Raw genomic sequence first — 20391 nt, forward strand, 5'->3', positions numbered from 1 at the left:
TCAAACAAAAGAAGTTAAAAAAAAAAAACAATCAAACCAAAGCTAAACAAAAATGATCTTTATTTTACAAATCGTTATTACTTCTAACATCCCATGATTTCCTGTGACGCTTTCATGACCAGTAGCAATCTTCCTTTCCAATGTATATCTTGCGGTCTGATAATCAAATCCATCTAAAAAGAGATTCAGAAAACCGCAACTAGCATTGTAAAATTATATACAGCTTGAGGTCTGCAGTTGGTAGACTCTTGGCCCCTTCTTAAGTAAAAAGCCTTGGTTGTTTAGCGAGTAAACAAAGTCGTCGAAATTACGAATCTGTAGACGCGAATCCTGAGAAAAGAAAAGCAAAATACAATGAAGTGAATTGAGATGCATGATTAACCTTAGCGCCTTTAATTTTCGCGGGTGAACGTTTCGCAAAATATCCAGTACAAAAAAAACAGCGTAATCTCGTTCAAACAAAATAGTATCCAAAAGTAAAATATCGATAAAATATCGGTCAAGGGAATGGGACGACTCGACCTCCCTCACTCTTAATCTTTTTAATGAACTCGTCCCAACTCTCTACGTTTTGAGAAAAATCCAAAATGGCATCGATACAGACTCATAACGTGGCCAGTTTCTACTCCTCCAGCTCCACCGACGTAGCACTGCAGTTTCTTTAGAAACTAACCCACTATCCGTCTCTTGTTAGGTTCACCCTAGCTGGGCATCGCTTAGTAATGGTTGTAGGATGATTATAGCAAATTTACCTTGGCTATTCTTCTCATTTGTTCCACAGTGAAAAGGGAATTGTATTCCCTCTCTGATACACGACTTAACTCAGCAACAAAGCGTTTGGACTGAAGAAGAAACCAAACCAAGAGTTTAGTTCAAAGCTTAAGAGCAAACAGCTCAAACATTTTCAGCAGTTTCAACCAATCACAATAAAAACAACCATACAATCGCCATCCGTCTGATTTATGAACGACTTCCACTTTCCAGGAACTGTTTGTAAATTTTTCCCGCGCTTAGCGCCCCTTGGCGCTGTTTGTATATTTTTTTCCCGCGCTTAGCGTCGCTTGGCGCTGTTTTCATATTTTTTCCCGCGTTTAGCGCGGGCTTCGCGCTGTTTTTATATTTTTCCCGCGTTTAGCGCGGGCTTGGCGCTGTTCGTATATATTGGTGCATAGCGCCGCTTGTCGCTGGTTGTACTTTTTTCCGAGCTTATGTTTTTCGGCACTTGGCATCGGCTGCCATGTTTTCGCGCACTTGGCACCAGTTATATGTCTCCCCGGTTGAATTTTATACCACACATTGGCACACATGTCAAGAGTCTTGTTACCAGTTACAAGTTTCCCCGCGTTTCGCATTGGCTACTGTACATACTTCCTACACATGACACCAAGGACATATTCAAGTACTACCTGAATGAGAATAACTCTACCTGAGCTCTGGAACTCATTCCTGAACCGTGCTGTGATCGTTGAAAGTCTAGGTTCCCAAAGTCATCACTAAATGTATCAAGAAGGCTGTACTTCATAATCTCTACCACATCTTGGGCGTCCTGTTGACTTGCCTTCTCACGCATCTCCAGCCGAGCTCGAGCCTTCAATGACAAACCAAATATTGCAAAGATTAATGCAAACAGTTCTATCTACTTTATGGATGACAGCTTTTTTGAGAAAGCTCTACAATTTCAATTTATTTCTATAGACTTTCGAACGTTTTCGGACATAGTCTATGACAAAATCACTAGCCTACGATTACAGAAAGGGAGCCCAACATTTTCACGAGCGGTATTAGAAACCCTTTTCCCTCATGGTAAACTTTGCGTCAATAACTGCCGTTCATTTCTTAAGTCTGTGGATGATTATATTGCCGTGTTCAACCAACTAAAAGCACATGAGCAGTACTTTTGAAATTTCTTTTGCGTTAAGCTAACTGAATAAACGTATTACAAACGTACATCACACGATCGAGTTTGAAGTATTTCACTGGTTATTGCAGCTTATTACTCGCCCAACCAGAATCTCTTTCGTTTTTCTACGAAGGAGATGACTGAGCCTAGTTTTCAACTATGTGGGCAGTAAATTTCACTATGGGCGAATTGACTTGCACTGTTTCGCACCTGCGTAAGTCTTATAAGTGACTCCAGTTGTCTGGTGGTAATAGGAGTGCTGTCCGCGCTGTGATGCTGGCGTCTTAAGTCCAAATAAAAATTCTGTCAAACAACAAGAGCTGAATCAGTTTAATGAACCAACAAGTACAGCTTACCTTCTTCGACACGGACCAACACTATCGGCCGCCTTACAGAGGGTCAAGGAAACCGGACATGGAAATTAAGACAATAAAAAAAAAACAAAGTACTACGATAAACACACTTCCGTTTAATAAACTTGAATAAGTACCATAGAAGCTCTATTAAACTACGACTTTGTTGCAACTCAGAACGACCCCCATCTTAAAGCTCTTGCTGCGTCATATCACTTCACAGCTCACGCATATAAACGTAGCTAGTATTTCTAGAGAAGGTTCTCAGGATAAAACCACTAATAGTGTTAGTATCAATTTTACCTGCAAGACTTCAGCCGCTGCCGGTGTTAGTTTAGGGTTGACATAAGTCCTTGCGTAACCAACATACTGTAAAGAAAACCAAGAATTATAAAACCAGAATTTGGAATACTCTAAACACCTCCATATTTACTAAGAACAGACGCGTGGCACAGCTCAGATATTGTATAACAATATCTCACAGAGGGTTTCCCAGCAAACTAAACAGTTACAATCTACATCCTTGTGTAAACCACAAGCTGAAAAGAAATTCGCAAACAGAATACACAATATACCAAACAATGAGCTCGAGTTTCGTTCCATTGAGTGCGTACCCGGATGAAACTCCCACAACTCGCTGGTAACAAGAATTGCTCACCTTTCGAAGAAGGGGTCCGGGAATAGGATCAAACTCTTCATTTCGACCAATCTGCGAACAAACATATGAAACCGCGGTTCAAATTAATATACAAAACCCTTTATTTAAACGTGATCAAAGAAAGTCAAAAACAGGTCGTAACAAAACCAGCAACAATGGCGTGATTTTGCAGAACAGTGCTTGGTAAATTAAACGAACCAACCGGTAAGAAACGGAGGAGACTTGCAGATGGATAACAGTGTGACGTATCAGCGAGCTGCAAGACGCGAGGCTCGCGTTTTCAAGTTTGTCCTCTTCGAAATTGCCATACAAAAATGTATTTATTAAAACATACCCCGGAAGGGCTTTCGATGTAGGAAGAATAAAACTATAAATATAAAACCCCTCAACTAACAGGAAGTGATTCCGTTCGCCGGAGAGGATGCTTACTGCAGTGACGCGGATGACCCGAAGATTTCCAACTACGAAAAATTTCCACCGATTTTCAAGGAAGCAGAAGTTTGTCAAACAACCAGTTGAAAGTGTAAAACTGAGCATAGTCCGACATTTACCGAAAACTTCCTCGAAGGTCAGTGCTCCTTTAATTTCCCGCCGACACATAAAAACAATTTCTACGAAAGTAGCCAGGAAAGAGTCCGAAGTCATTGGTAGAGTGACATGGCACATTAAAATTTACTTCAATGTTTAATGTTTCACCTTCAGACGTTCAGAGAGAGGTTTGTCTGCCTCCCACTGTCGCCTACTCTCATCTTCATCACTGCCACTGTCCTACATCGGATTAAAAAAAACCAATAAATTATCAGCGACCCTCATCAACAACGCCAACTTAAAAATATCTACAAACTATGGCGTGCTTTCTTTTTTAGCACCACATAGACCACTACCAGTTTTGCAAATCGATTGGGCACGAGCACGATGTTTGACGTTTCAATCATCACAAGAACGCTTGGGTTCTAACACTGCACATTGAAACTTAGGCTAAAAAATAGATCACACTTCACAGAAACCACTATTCGCCTAACAAAGTACAAAATGAACAGGCCACTTCTTTTTGCAAATGGTCGTGTATGTCAAGTATCGAACATAATGATTCTTTGTGCAGATTTAGAGGACATAGAATTATAAGAATTTGATGACCTCTTTACCTCTCTTGAACGGCGCCGGGCAGTCGCTGTCGTAAATGCACTATAAAGAAAAAACGTCCTCTTTCATTAAAGATAAACTAGAGCAGTTTTCAATGAGTATCGCCGGAAAGTAATTAATGTTTGCTTTGGTTTTGCATAACTTTGCTCTGTAATTGGTTAGCAAAATTCGCGCCACTTTTTCGACCAATGGGAAGCAAAACCAAAACCAATCGTGACTTGTTCGCACGAGTTTTCCCGCGCTTAGCGCCGGTCACATGTATAAAGTTGTGTACGGCTGTAGTAATTTCTCAGAGCAATTACTTTGGTTTGGTTGTAAGGTAAGCAATTCAAAACTGCTCTAAAATAAAAACGCTTATGTAATTCCAGACGACCCTTGTATTATCAAATCAATATTTTGAGGGATTTTGCAAACACTGTAAGTTTGTCAAATGGCTCACCTCTTTTTCCCGGCATGTAATGCCATAACGTGCTCTGACAACATAGAATCCATCTCCTATTATAAACAAAGAGATATCATAATGAGAACAAAATAATTCTTGAAGTTAGCAACAAAAATTTGTCTGAAAGAAATGTGATGTTATGTTTTAAGCCTGGTGAATAAATGATAGAGATATTCTTTTTAGCCAGTAACACAGGTATAAACGGAAAAACTAGGATTTTCTTTTTCCGAGTATGCCTGTGCCTTTGGCTGAAAACTGAAAATACCTCTACCATCAATTCGTCTGTAAACTATTACAGGTGAAAACGTACCTCATCCGGCTTATCCAGCAATATGAAAACCTCAAAATGAAAGAAAACTGCTTCTTAAACTTAGGCAAAATAATAATAATAATAATAATAATAATAATAATAATAATAATAATAATAAGGCGGTTTTCAATTGAGTGTCGAAAGTAATTTCGCGTTTGCTTTGGTTGTGCTTTACTAGACTCTATGATTGCTTGGCAAAGTTCGCGCTATTTTCTCAACCAATCAACAGCAAGACCAAAACCAATCGTGCCTCGCTCGCACGCATTTCCCCGCGCTCGACGCAGGTTACATGTATTTGCTTCGAGTTCTGATTGGCTGATTGTGCTGTTTACATCTGTTGTGATTGGCCAGAGAAATTACTTTGGTTTTGGTTTTACAACCCTCAATTGAAAATCGCTCCATGCACTGGAGCGGCCCGCAACGTGAATTTATACTAAAAATCAAAACAAGACTAGTACAACTTACAAGGTCAAAACGTGACAACAGCGCACTTCCCATCCTAGACACAATAAAATAAAACATGTATGAGCAGTCTGCCAAATGCCGTGCCTTAACATGACGGTTTATAGACGGCGTTTGCGTTCAAAGGGACGACTTATGTCCGTATAGTTCTCCGGGCTGCTAGCTCTGTGAAGGAAGTTTGGTTTGCGGGATTGAACCCGTCGTGGAAATTAAGGTATTTAATTCGCGGCGATGGGGATATTCAAGTACTACAAAGTGTGTTAGCCGCGTAGCACCCATGTAATGCGATAGAAATAGAATGAAATTCTTTTTGAGTGCCAAAGTGAGAACTTCTGTCCTTACAGTTCCCCGGGCTGCTGGCCCTGTAAAGGAAATGTGATTTTGACTTACTTGAGGTTTTCAGACACAGTTTTTGCTTTGTTGTAATGACCGCCCACTGGATTAGCAGCGGCAAGAATGGACGTCCTCGCTGGCAAGCTGAAATGATGCATTCACAAACATTGCAGTAAAATTATCTGAATTAAGCGGTACATTAATCTCCAAATAGAAAACCAAGTCATGGGAAAAATAAACTTTATGGTAAGTAGTGTCCCGCTTGTGAATATCCGTAAGATTCCGCACCAAAAATTAATGTGAACTGAATCTATGCTTTGTTCTCCTCCCTCTCCAAAGAGAAATTCTTCTCAAACTTGATCCAGTTCTTCACAAAAGTTCCAATTTGATTTATTAGTTTTCCCAAAATAGGTAATCTGCCGTTTCGGCGAACAATTGTTCAATGGCCTGAATCCATCGGGTACAGGCTAAAAATGAAGTAAGCTATTTATTGACTTTCCGCCATGTACAAGTTTTTAGCATGCGGAAAGAGGTTAAAACAGTTTTCAACAGAAGATTGAAGAAACGAGGTGTTCAGTGAACCATTGTTTTGTTTTGTCAGTGTTCAATTCTTTTCAACTCGCAGTTTCGTAGAATGATATGATAACTGTGCATTTAATGAATGGTAGAAACTATAATAGTGTGTAGCCAATTTTAGAAACATCCTATTCTAACTCACCTACAGACAATTCCAGCTTTTGCAATACTGATACTTTGTTGTTCCTGATAAAAATGACGATGATAGGGAATGAATGAATAAAAACAATTACGATGTCCTGAAAACAAAATAGTCATACTTCAAATAGTCATCTAGTTCCAACCTACACAGGTCCCTTTTTAAAAGTGGCCCATGGACTCAAATATAGCACTTCTTGCGCACAAACGCAGCGTCCATTTCTGAGCATTACTCATGCTCATCTGTGTTTTAGCCATGGAACAGCTAGCGTTTTAATAACATTGCCCAGTGTTATTAGTGTGAATCACGACGATAATACCGTTCTGTACTTTCTTTATAAATATAAGCACTGACAGTCTCACCATTGCTTCTAACAAAGCTTGGTGTTGGCTTCCCATTTTGTCAAATTCATCTATGCAACAGCACCCTGCCAGAAGAAGAGAACAATTGCAGTCCACTAAGTGAAAAACTCTTTACACACCTCTTCCTCGTTAGATTTTGATTCTTAGGTGCCATGAGCAATTTTGTTATTATTAGTGGGCATGTGCGCTCTGTAATTATATTACCAGTTTCCTTGGGAGCCACTTGGGAGGGGTGGCGGGGAGGGAGTGGTTAACTTGATGGAGAGTACTTTGCTACTGGCATTATTATTATCATTGTGGTAATACTAAAGTTAAACCATCCCTGTTGTGTCTGTAAGTAAAAGCATTTTATGATGCCCATACCTTTGTACTATTTACTCAAAACGAACAGAATAAATTTTTTTAAAAACTTCCTAAACTGAAATATATAAAGCATACTTGTATCATTTATTTTAAGATTTCTAACCCCAAGTTAATATTGACCCTTAAAAATGAAGAATGCCCTTGTGCAACTCTGAATCCAATTTTTTTTTCCAGGAGAGCATGCCCTACAGATTTTGGTCACAAATAATCTTGTACGTTGAGTCTTTGCTCCTGGCTGTGCAAGCTTGAAGAAACACACATTTATTTCCCAATCGCTTGTCAGGAGGAACAAAGACTCTGGGTACAAGATCCGGTCAAAACCAGGTCAACAGTGTACTGTACCTTGGTCCCCTAACACAAGTGCCCCAGCCTCTAGTGAGTAATCTCCAGAAGAGCCTTCTTTAGACAATGTAACCTAGAAAATAACAATGGAACAACTTAAGCTTTCGTAAAGCTGTTTAAGCAGCAAATTAATTTAGTATTTTTTCTCAGTTTTGTGCATGTAATCATATACTTTTGTCATGTTACCTGATCCCTACAAAAACAGACATCTTGAAAACTCTTTACTTTGCAAACAAAAACTGCTACAGAAGGTCGCAATGCCTACTCGTTGACTAAGAGTTGCAATGTAAAACATGTCTAAAATCGTTCATGTGCCTGCTTTCACCTGGGCGACATTTTTCACTCTCAATAATTATTGTACAAAATGATGACATAATATAAAAAGAGAACCATAAGACCAACATAGCCATAATGTAGGATAGGGAATTACGTATTTCAATATTCACATCACAGGATGAGCTTAAAGAAAGAGAATCAGTTTTGTTCCCTCAAAACAAGATCGGCAAAATTCAACAAAAGTTGTCAAGAAGAGGTTTCCTTACCGTGAGTCCAGAAGTTGATGTTGCATTTCCACAAACATACACTCCTCTAGGAGCAATATTGGATACTGCCTGAAGCATCTGTGGTCAGGAAAAATAAATCATCAAAATGAAATTTTAAAAAAGATGCCATTTTCACGTTGTTGCAAGCATGGGACAAAGAACATATTCCAAATCCCTGAATGGAATTGAACCCATGAATGCTCGGGCAAACCCTGATACTCTACCACTGAGCTACAAGGAAACACATGGTGAACAAGGCCGTTTACTAGGTTCATGTAAGGATGTAGTTAATTTAGTTAGAAATTGTTAGTGATGCACTAAACCATTTCCAAGTTGCTTTGAACCTCATAAATAAAGCGAGGCTAAGTGTAAAGTTTTTATTATGAAGATTAGGTTTCATTCATATGTGAACACAACTAATTTTTACACAAAAAGCTTTGCAGTTAGTTTCGCTTTCGGAGTGAGGTTCAAAGCAATTCAGAAATGGTCTATGAATCTAGGTAAACATGGCTCAATTGATTAAAGCATTGTTTATGAATTGCTACCATGTTTAAATAAAGTTCAACATCATCATGGGTAAAACACTTTATGCATATTTGTTAGGATTAGCAATGTCAAAAATGCCATGTGATAGAAATGCTCAAAAACGGAAAAGATGAACAATTATTCATTTTCACCTTTTTCCAAAATGTATACATGTTCCCTATGAACATCCATTTACCAAAAACTGCAGTAAAATAACTACTAAATCTTAATGGGATACTTGACTTCAAATACTCCTTGTTTCTCACCACACCTGACCAAACACACTCTTAGCTCACCTGACTTTTTCCAAGACCTGGGTCACCAACCACTAGAATGTGGGGATTCCCTCTAATTGGAATACGATTCTGTATGAAAGATAAAAATGAAAGTACAAATCAAAAACCATCAATAGTTGGATTAACTTTGAAATGTCAATTTTCATGGCTACCCATAAAATGAGATCTCAAACGGCTGGAAATGTAAGCAAATGTACACTGCTGGAACCACCAGAAACAACAACAACAACAACAACAAAGACATGAAGGTAGCTGTTGCTATTTGCCGCGGGTTAATTACATCACTACGTTTCAGAAAAAAATATGATCTAAAAGGCACAATAATTGTCAGTTAATTAACCCAAGTCCTTCATTTAAGTTACCTTATCATTTAAGTATCTCTGAGTTCCTCCAAACAGACCTAGCACCAATCCTGCTTTAACCAGCTTACAAAAGAAGAGCAGTTGTTCAATGAAAATAACATTTAGTACATGAAATTGGAAAAAAATCAACTTGCCATTAAAAATACATTAAACTCTTTCTAAAATGATCAAGACAAGACAAACCTCATGTCCATAAATGGACGGGCAAAGAGATCTGTAAAAACATAAGTTTCAAATTGTTTAGCAAAGGGCTTTCAGGTCATTGCTTATGGTGAGCAAACAGGTGTATCCTAATCTGATGGTTATGTGTTAAAATAAGAATCTAAAGAGGTTCATGCATTGAGGAGAAGATGAGAACCACTAAATCACAATAGCAATCACAGATCAGATGATCCAACCAAGACAATGTACCAATAGGGTGGTCTTTACGCTTTGAGAGAACTGGTGCCATAAAGAACAGTGCTGGTCAGACACAAAAGAAGCCTCCAATACTTGTTTATTTTTGGTCATTTTCAAACTCTAAGTAGCCATCCATCTTCACTGCAGTCACCGGCCAGTCATCGTAGCTGGCTTCTAGCAACTAATGATAGCAATGAAGATCATAGTGACTAGGAGGAGGAAGACCATGGTGAAAATAATGATGATAATGAGAACGAAGATGATGACGATGATGGAAGCAAAGACGATGATCATGATGATGATGATGGTGATGATGATGATGATGACGACGACGATGATAATGATAATGATGAAGATGATGATGATGATGATGATGGCAATGCCACAGAAAAATAAACAAAGAGTAAACATCAGATGCTCTTTCACAGCTTCTCAAACAGTTGCCAAAACCAAGAAATCATTGAATCTAGTTTAACATACTTGCTGTGACATGCTTACCCAACAATCAGCCGGAACAGGTTATTCTGAGCCTGAATTTCTTGAATGGCATACAGTTCCTGTACATACAAAGTACAAAAAATATGAAATCAACCAACAAGTTTTTTCTAGACAACTGCATAAAGATAGCTTCTCGTAGAGACATGGCTTCATAACTTTCTCTCTCTTATATATATATTGGGCAAATGATTTATACCTAGACAGTAAAGATACCTGTAAAATGTTAATTTGGTGTTGTATAAAGAAAGGCTATTTCAGGTGCGTTCAATTAACCCTATTCTGGAATAGGAATACGTACCATTATACACTGATACAACCTGCTAATAGTGTGTTATAAAGTTGTGTTTGGTAATGGTTTAAAATAAATTTTTTACACCAAAATTAAAACACATTTAACCTAGAGCATGACTAAATCCTGCTAGGCCACATCAACAGGATGCAACTTGATAGTCATTTGAGTCATAGTTTAACAGAACTTATAACTTATCATGGCAATTCAAAAACTCATTAATAATTCATAAGCCCATTGACCTATCAAATGGTCGATTAAAACATCACATGCAGTGGTTTTAAAACCTGATAAAACCTCCTCCTTATTAGCATGCAGTGTTTAACGTTTTTCTTGTATGCTAATTTCCAATGTTCACAAAAGCGTCACTGTCATGAACTCTCTCGACACACGCTTTTCCAGGAATGTTTTTGAAGCCGTTCAAAAAAACTCGCAGCACATGTTTTATCGGGTCTAAAACCACTCGGCTGTGCCTCATGGTTTTAAATCCCGATAAAACACTGCAGCTCGTGTTTTAAACATTACTTAAAACTTTACCTTGATGGAGAATTCCATAGCAAGTCCGCTTGTTTGCTCTCCACTACTTGCACTTCCCTTGTTGTTATTTACAGCATTAGCATGGATGTAAATCAGGAACATACACTTGTCCTTCTGGCTCTTGTTTCGATCTACATGTAAGGAGTAACAGTGCTGTTATTTTGGATCTTGTGTCTTTTAGGGGGCCTCGATCGATGGTAACGGTCGATATGTCGGTCGACTCACGGTCGACTAACGGTCAATATCTCGGTCGAGCCTCGGTCGCTACTCGGTCGACACTCGGTCTATAATTGGGGATGACTCGGTCGATGTTGTACCGCTATGGCAGTCATCGTATCGACCGAGGTGGCTGTTGGCCGATATAGATAGCAATACACCGACACTTCACCGACACATCACCGATACTACATCGATATTTCACCGCTTACCAGCCGATAGTATCGGCCGATATATCGGCCAATATTCTATCGATATGTTTTTCGACACTTCTTCCTTATCTCGATCGACATTCATGTACATAGCGCACCACTATATCGGTCAACATATCAATAACGACCGATAGTCGGTCGATAGTCTGTCATTATCTCATTTGATTCTTCCACTATTGCATCATTTTACCACATTAGGTCAAGAGAAAGCACAAAAATATGCCAGCGTATTACACTGTAGTGTCCCGGTTTAACCAGTTTAAAACAAAGCAAAATCCTCGTTCCTTTTTCGTGTCGACCGAGTATCGGCCGATGCATCGACCGATACTTGACCGACGGTTCACCGATATATTGCCGACACTCTGCCGATGCCATCGCGACCGACTGTCGGTCGATCTCTCGACCGAAGGTGATCAAATGATCGGTTGATACGTTGCCTATATAGCGGCCGATGCTCAACCGACACTCGCCCAATACTCGACCGACAATCGACCGATACTGGGTGGATACATTGACCGAGATATCGACCGTGTGTCGACCGACATATCGACCGTTACCATCGATCGAGGCCCCCTATAAGACACAAGATCCGTTATTTTCACCTTTTTAACACTTGCTACTGTAATAATATTGGCATACTTTAAGGACAGCCTCTCCTACAAAGGTATTATTGTGTTTCTTATGGTTATGCGGAAAAAGCAGATCTTAGAAAAGGTCATTGAAGCCCAAAAAGAAAATAGGGGGTAACCACACATTTTTCAGGCATAATTAAGCAACGAATGAATATATAATTCCAAAAAGCATCAAAATACATAGCAATTTTATATATGGGATATTTTTGTTCAAATAGAAGCTTCATTATCTCTGAAAAAACGCATGGTGATGCTTAATTTTATTCTTGGATTTCAGTACCCCTGGTACGATGTTCTTTTTTCAAATAGTCATAAACCACACAAAAATGATCTTTAAGGTGGCTCTATACCATTTCTTCAGTTTTTGCTGGTAGTGATATATATTTTTCTTGATGTTCTGGTTCTTTCAGCCCTGTGAAAATATCTGGGTTCAAACATAGTTTCGAGTACCTAAGTCCTTGTGCTTTGCTAAAAACAACGTTTAAACTAGTAAACCACGTTTCCATGGCAACCAGCAGATGATGCATCTGTTGATTCCTTCACTCCTAGCTAGTAACAAGACAGGTTTGCCAGAATTTTGTGCGGTAAAATTTCGCTATTTTTTGTGTACTAGCAAAAGGAGGCACCGTCCTTAAAAGTTCTATTGTTACCATGTCCTACACTCTTTATTTCAGGTCCCTTTGGTAATAAGCACTCCCTAGATGGATGCCAGATTTTAATTTTTTTTTATAAGCTCCCTTTTCCTGGCTACCCCATGAAGGGGCAGGAAATAGAAATGATGATTGAAATATCCTAAATCTCAGAAGGCCAAATGACCTTTTTATTGAAGAAGAAAAACTTCAAACGGGATATAACAAAGAAGAACTAAATCCCCACATTAAGCTGTACCCCTGAAATTACATAAATGAAAGAAACAAAGTGGTCTAAAGTGCAACTTGACTTCAATAGATAAAGGTTCAGTCAGCTTAGGGACACTGTAGTTTTGATACACAGCCCATTCTGTTTCAAATACATCTACTGACGTATTTGGGTAATAGACTAAGAAAATAACAGTTAGTTTGCACTCTGTTTAAAGTTTGACTCAGAATAACACCCATCGTATTGTTAAGGCCTGTGTGCAACTAAATAAGACAGTGTCAGGCTCTTAAACGAGTACTTGGAGGTTTTCCATTTGTTGAGTGCTTACTTTAAGTCCTGACGTTTCTGATCAGCCATTAAAGTGATAAACCTTATTCAAAAGTGGCTCCATTTTAATATTCTTTTGTTTGCACTCAAATTTATGGCAGCTCCTTCTTACCTTGTTCAAGGTAAAATATTCTTTTGATTTTTGAGCTTAAAAAGGAGGTAAGAAGGGCTAATTTCAACACAAACAAAATAGTATGAAAATGGTAGCTATTTCGGGAATAAGATCTATAGTGAACCACTCTTACGTTCTTCCGAGCTTGTAATTTTGACCATACCAGTAATAGTGACCATGTCCCCAGGAACGCAGCTATCCACTAATTTTTGAAACAAATGAAATGTATTATTATTTTGTTAGTATAAATCGACAATATCCATTATCCAATATCCATTATTTGCAGATTTCCACAACTTTTCAGCATCTTCAACATAATCAACTTGGCACTATTTCGAGAAGCTATGCAAGAAATCCTGCAAATAAATAAAGCAATTTCTAAATCAACCTAAATCAGCAGTCAGCTCGCACTCCACAGTTCTTGGAATTCTTCCAGATTCTCTCTGATCATCATCCATTATCTCCTGTACCCTGGAAGTAGACAATAATATACAATGATGATATTTTAAATACAGCTGTTGCCCTCAAATCTTTCTATCATTTAGTCATCTGGACCAGTTGTACAAAAATCAAGATCAGTTTGGTATAACTACTGACGTTTGATGCTCAATTTTCAATGACGAATGAAGATTTTCACCTGACTGAACAACTGACATTTTGCAATTACATCCAATGTTAAATTATGTGCAGCTGGCCTCAGCAGTCTCGCCTAACAACACTATATCTTCCTTAGAACTTAAAGGCCTTCTTAAACATTCATAAGTTTACCTTAAAAGAACTTGAAGGGTTTGGGGTATATATAACCAACCTATGGTGCATCTTAGATCCCTTGTTGTTGTTTTAGCTCGGATTCACCAGATGTTTTGTAAATGGCCTTCAATTCGTTCAGGACATCAGTTTCATCCACTGCTTAATTTGCCTGCTTTGCACTCTGTTTTGTGACAAAAACTGACATCTTGCCCATAATCATGCATTTTTGTTGCAAATGAAGTGCGAAAAAACAGATACAAATCATTGTGGCAACATTTCCTGTCAAAGAAATTGAATACCACATGCAGAAAAATTGTGAATCTGAGCTATAACAAGAAAAAGCTATCTAAAAAAAAAAAACTAAATATCTTGACACTCAAGATAGCGTAAAAGCAACCTGTACAAGCTCATGCAACTTAGGTTTTCTTGAAGCCCTGCCTGATAGTATTTGACAGCTTTACACTTTTCAAATTGCCCTGATATATCTATTTTCTAGCATTTTTTCACTCTGTCACATCAACAGCTAACCTGACAGTTTGCCAATCAATAGTCTCTGTCATTGGTGAACTTCTTTCAGGGTTGAATGATCTGCCACGGCAATCTGCAGATGAACACTATTCAAGCAAAATAAAAGAATAGATTTATAAATCACTCCATATCTACCGGCCATGTAAGTACCAGCATATTTGGTCATCAAGGAAAGAAATACTCACCTTGGTCGGTACTGAGTATCTTCCATCTGTGAGATGAATAGCCTTATAACATGAACAACAAAAAATATGGTAACATAACAACCAATAACCCAGCAAAAAAATCCACCATTTTTTAGGCGGCAAAATCACCAGTTGTTGGTACATACAGGTAAGAGGGTTGGAAACAGTATTTATATAATTGGGCATTCAATTGACCCTATTCCGGAATGGGAATACATATAGTGATGACAAGAAATCCCTCATAAGAGGTTGTTGGAGTTGCTGAAGTACACAAGTGGCCCTCAAATTGTCATGTGTCTGCAAACATTTGCAGAAATGTCTTCTCAAATTTACTTAAACAAACGCAACCTAAATAGATCAGTACATGCCACAGCACTAATGTGACACATAATGATTCTACAAAATAATTAAATACAAAATTAACTATTGAACTGAACATACCTGTGTCTCTCCACACAAGTTGCAGCTAAATGCCATTTTGGTCACCAGTGGTTTCACATTACTCACTCTAATCACAGTCCCATGAATTGCTACAAATTTACCTGCATACAACGCGACGAAACAAGTTAATCATTTAAAATATCAAGCAATGATGATAAAATTATTATCTTCGGCTGTCATCAAATGCATGTATTCAAACAGGTTTGTTTTACTTACCAAAATAGTTGGACTTGAGGCTTTTGAGTGGCGTTACAGGCTCAAAGTTTGTTATTCTGTTGGGTAAATATGTAGTCCAGATCATGTAGGGAAAATAAGAGATTTCAAAACTAATGACAATCAGTGTGAGCTTAAACAAGCTAGGAAAATCCTTTGCATTTTCTATTTATCAAAGATCACACTTTTAAGGGAACCTTCCTTGAAAGGGGCATTGTCAGGGAGATTTCCATGAGTTTTGGTGAAAATTGGTCAAATATTTGATAAGGTAACTTTTCTGTAACATCAAATAATAATATATTATGGCTCTTAGAGCACTGAGAAGAAAATATTAATTTATTTATCTTGGAAAGGGTCCCTTCCCAAAACATGGAGCATAAATGAGACGGAAATTTAGACGACTGAGTTTTGGTTAAAATAATGATTTCTACTTCAGAATAATAATAATGACTTGAAATTTACCTGGCTTGAATGTATGGCAGATCTATAAGGCATGCAACCTGCTGGCTTTCTCCTGGTTCAACCGTCAAGAGAACCTAACATGACATAAACACGGATGATGTTGCATTAGCATAGTACTTTTAAGTAAAATAATTATTATTAAAATTAAAATACCATGCAATCATTTATTAATGAATTTATTTTCATTCAGCAATGGGTTTCATAACCTAACACAGTACCTGAGACACTGCTAAGCCAAGACTTTGAAGCACTACTGTTGGCTGGTCTCTGAGATCTCCAGCCAGGGATGGCAAATCCTCACTCAGCTCTATTCAAAATTTAATTAAACTCAGACAGATGATATACTGTAATAGAGAAGTATAACATACGGTAACTACATATACTGATAGTACGAGTAGCTGCCATCATCCACACCAAGGTACATACTCAAAATATTTTACCTGTTGGACAAGGTTTCATATCCAACCCTCTCTGTCAGACCATATTGTCATGCTTGGCTAACCAATTTTGAGCAGCCATTTGACATTCACCTGACTGAACAAATCAAGGCTCAGCCCAGTTTACATACAAGATGTCCCAACAGGAGCTGACACTTCTTGGTAATGATTTATGCATTTCTATAGGGCAAAGTTATGAATGAACGAGCAAACAAAGGGGAAGGGAAGCTTCCCCTCTCCCTCTCTTACTCCACTCATGCAGCCTGCATGCCTGATTCCCTTCCTCCTTCCCCTTTCTATAATGCCTGCCATGCACGCTATGTTCTAACCAGTCCAGAATATGAATATGAACTTGTGATCTCTGCAGAAAGCTGTTTGCTCAATCAACTGAGGCTTTGAAACCAGGTGGTGGTATAGATGGTACCCTATCTACTGATTCCTATTTGCTGATATAAACTACAACAATTCAGGTTGAACTGCAAGCCAGCCCAAAGTAAGAAACCAAGTTATAGTAATTTGTCAGTTGACACAACTACGTAGGTCTGGTCTTTGTCTTGAAGGAAAACACAAGGGTTCTTACAGACTGGTCAGTGCTGGAAAACAGCAGTACCTGACTGCTAAGTACAAACTTTCAGTGTGCAATGTACCTGAGTCAGATATAAGGTCAGTATAGTCAAACACGACTGCCCCTTTATTTTCTATTTCATCCTGAAAGAGATAGAGAAATGACCTAAGTAAATGGCAGATAAGTGCACTGATAGTAATATTATTTTGTAATCAGTAACAGCAAAACTTCCCCCACTTTGTTAACCATCAAGAGACAAAACCAAAACCAATCATGAAAATAATGCTCACAAGCATTTTCCTGTACTTGAGAAAGCTACAATTTTGAAAGACTATGACTTTTCCTATGGGTGGTGCCTACTAATACAGTTTTTGTTTGGTTTAAAACTATGCGGAGAAAGCAGAACTTAGCAAGTGCTGTTGGTATCCAAAAAGAAAATTGGGGGTAACCATACATTTTTCAGAGATACTAAAGCTTTAATTTTGAAAAAAAAAACACCATACATTGCTTTGTATTTTACTATCTTTTAGAATAATATTGTTCCTTGATTACAGTAGACTTCCGATAACTCGAACCCTCGCTAACTCAAATCTTGCGCTAACTTGAACCAATTTTCCTTTCCTTTCATGTCATTTTCTATATAAATTTACCCTCGATAACTCGAACTCCCGATAACTCAAACCTTCTTCAATTCCACTTGAAGGTTCGAGTTATCAGGAGTCGACTGTATCTCAAAAAATGTGTGGTTACCCCCAATTTTTTTTTTTTTTATTTCAATAGCCCTTAATAAATTCTGCTCTCCTCGCATAGTCATAAACCACACAAAAATACTTCTTTATTAGTAGGCACTGTCCTTTTAAATTTACTTTACCTTGATAAATTTTTGGTTTTATAACACTCATGCATGCTCTTCTATATTCAATTTTGCTTCAAGTTTTGACTGGTACTGTGAAAACAATCCAAAATCCATTCAAAATAATGCTTAGAGAATTTTTAGCAAAGATCTTGCTCAAAACCTAAAATTATTTTCTTGAAAATTCTGCATACAGTGGTTTAGAGGGTTGTGAGAGGTGACAGTCCATTTTTTCCTGTCTAACAACTATAGACCCTATGCAAAAATGGCTCACATTTTAACATTCTTTTGTCTGCATTCAAATTAGCCTCATTAACCTCGTTCAAGGTAAACTATTCTTTTAGATTTTTGAACTCAAGAATGAGGTAAGTAAGGCTAATTTGAATGCAAATAAAAGAATATCAAAAAGTCAGACATTTTTGCATAGCTTGATTTCTGGCTGTTTTTTTCCACTGATGTTTCCCTGGTTGGACTTGAGGATAAAAACTTCAGACTGACTAAATGCTGCAAGTTGAGCTCAGTCAAACAAATACTGCAAAAAAATACAGCTGAGAAAACAAAACCTTAGAAAGTTGTGCTGAATGTGATTCCACAAACTTCATAATGGCCTGAACTTTAGATCCAAGAGATGACTCTGGGTTGTAAACTGAAAAAAAATATATCAGAATTTTGCCATTTATTATTTGATAATTTTTGTAAGAATTGTCTTTAGAAGTAAATATATCAGCTGGTTATTGAAAATGCTATGATAAATTTTAATTATAATTGCATCATGTTACATATTTTAAAATTACTTACAACATTATTAAATTATTATTAGATTTAGGTTTCGTTTATTTTGGATTCAATAAATATTCAGAGCACTCACCATTGAATTGACAGTTTGACTTACCATCGTTAGGGAAGTACAAAGTCCATTTTTTATAGGGACAGGGTGTTAAATTAGTCTGCACTTGACGAGGTCTTTGATATTGTACTTGAGGTCTACAGCTGTCTTGGTTTGTAGTGACTTGACCTAAAAATACAACTTACAGTATTCACAAAGAGAACCATGCAGGAAGTCTATGATTCCTGGACTTTTGCCAGGGACCACAATCATTTCTCCAGGACTCCAAGAACTAGAAGAATCAGGGAGTGGGGGAAGGGGATGGAAGAGGGGGGGGGGGGGAGGGTGAAAGTTAATAATCAGCAGCATAGCCAGGATTTTTCCCCAAGCCCAAATCATTTCCACAGACTTTGTCTTAGCTGTATGGCGAGGTAAAGCATACAAATTTTACAAGAGTTTATACTCATTATAAAATTGTAGGAGCCTAAAAATGGCAGCTACATGAAATCGTGTTAAGTTTTGGAGGTTGTTTTCTTTTACATTCCTTTTTTCTTCTTTTTCTTTTTTATTAAATCTTCAACACATTTTCTAGATATGGACATGCATTATATGTGCATAAACGTGGCTACATCTCTGATAATCATCATCATCAGTATCAGCTTCATTTAAACACCAATGAAAAACATCCGGCCTTACATAAACACAAAACAATATATCATTATCTACTTACATGTACCTAACATCATAAATACTGATAAAATGGAAAAAAAAACCCTGCTTTCTATGAATGCTGTCCAATCTAATTTTACAGTTTCGGTGTATTTTTTTTTTTTTTTTTTTTTTTTTGGGGGGGGGGGGGGGGAAGGGGGTGGGTTCTTTGTTCTTACTGTGGGATAGATTTATCTATCTCTGGGGAAATTTGACCTGGTATAGATAAACATAAACATGCAACGGCTTTGTTAAGGTTTTGAACAGTTTGGCATAGGTTAGTGTACTTGGACAGGATAGTCAATGAAAATTGTTGCTGGGGTGTTATTGGTTTGGATCTGGAACTGCAGGAAAGCTCAATGTTTAAGTTATTTGTGAGGAAATCCACGGCAATTCAAGAGCAAAGTCTTTTGCTACAAATCTTTAGCATGTGCAGTTTGTGTGTTAAAATTCTTTCACGTGCATGCTTCAATGTAATTTATGCAGTTTCAATGTAATTTATTATTCTAGAAAGGTATTATAGCGTCAGTTGTAAGATGAAGGATCCTAGTCAACATCTCAAGTATTAAAGGCTTTTCTTCCGAGTTTACAACGTTTTCCTGTGCTGTTATAACACAGTTGTGCTATGTGTCACATTCCTGGCACATTATGACGTCAAGAAAACTGATTTTACCAGATGTTCTCTCCTGAAGAAGGAGAAAATCTGGGTACTAGATTAGTCCACTGCCACTACCACCACCCCCAAGCTAAGTTCACAGTTTCCTGTCCAAATGGTGCTCTGTAATTTTGAGTGAAATCACTGAAATGTATGAAAAGTTGCCTTTGCCTTAGCTTGTAGGCTGCAAGCTAATTTGTGGAGCACGGTAACCTGAAAAAAAAAACCTACTGCTAGTTTGCAGAATTAAGCTTTTCCTGGATTGAGTAAGCAGTTCTTTCCTGCGGTACTGAGTGTTGTGACTGTATAAAAACAGAAACTTTAAAACGTAGCTACAGTGTATATGAAGTCCTGTGAGGACTTGCGTGTGCAAAAGTTAAAATGTTAATTTAGGATTTAAGAACTTCACCTCTTCCCTGGGGTGGACGCTGGCTAGCACTGCCTCCTTTCCTCTGCCCACGAAATCTTTGCCCCCTTCCTCGCCAAAAATTACCCCTTCCTCTTCCAGAACTCATCTTGCGCTAGGAAAATTTATAAAACCTTCATTGCCATCCAAATATGCCGCCATTTTTGCTCAGGT

General features: G+C 37.9%; 1 protein-coding gene across 1 annotated transcript; it reads right to left on the minus strand.

The window, feature by feature from the left end:
• Positions 1–43: 43 nt before the first annotated feature.
• LOC146478559 (DNA helicase MCM8-like) lies at positions 44–20383 on the minus strand. Its single transcript, XM_085112159.1, has 33 exons — positions 20221–20383; positions 18515–18637; positions 18186–18268; positions 16852–16912; positions 15986–16074; positions 15768–15841; positions 15309–15364; positions 15093–15193; positions 14652–14693; positions 14467–14552; positions 13577–13659; positions 13322–13390; positions 10832–10962; positions 10006–10064; positions 9292–9322; positions 9109–9171; positions 8747–8815; positions 7926–8003; positions 7384–7456; positions 6679–6743; positions 6320–6363; positions 5659–5745; positions 5272–5305; positions 4807–4836; positions 4494–4549; positions 4057–4096; positions 3608–3679; positions 2912–2962; positions 2557–2622; positions 2111–2203; positions 1427–1588; positions 753–842; positions 44–330 (listed from the first exon to the last, which is right to left on the minus strand). The coding sequence occupies exons 1-33, from the start codon at positions 20324–20326 to the stop codon at positions 214–216; spliced, it is 2484 nt and encodes an 827-aa protein (XP_084968285.1). The 5' UTR covers positions 20327–20383; the 3' UTR covers positions 44–213.
• Positions 20384–20391: the final 8 nt, after the last annotated feature.

Source organism: Pavona decussata, unplaced genomic scaffold (genome assembly GCF_977016875.1).
Source record: "Pavona decussata unplaced genomic scaffold, jaPavDecu1.1 SCAFFOLD_64, whole genome shotgun sequence".
NCBI classification, from domain to species: domain Eukaryota; kingdom Metazoa; phylum Cnidaria; class Anthozoa; order Scleractinia; family Agariciidae; genus Pavona; species Pavona decussata.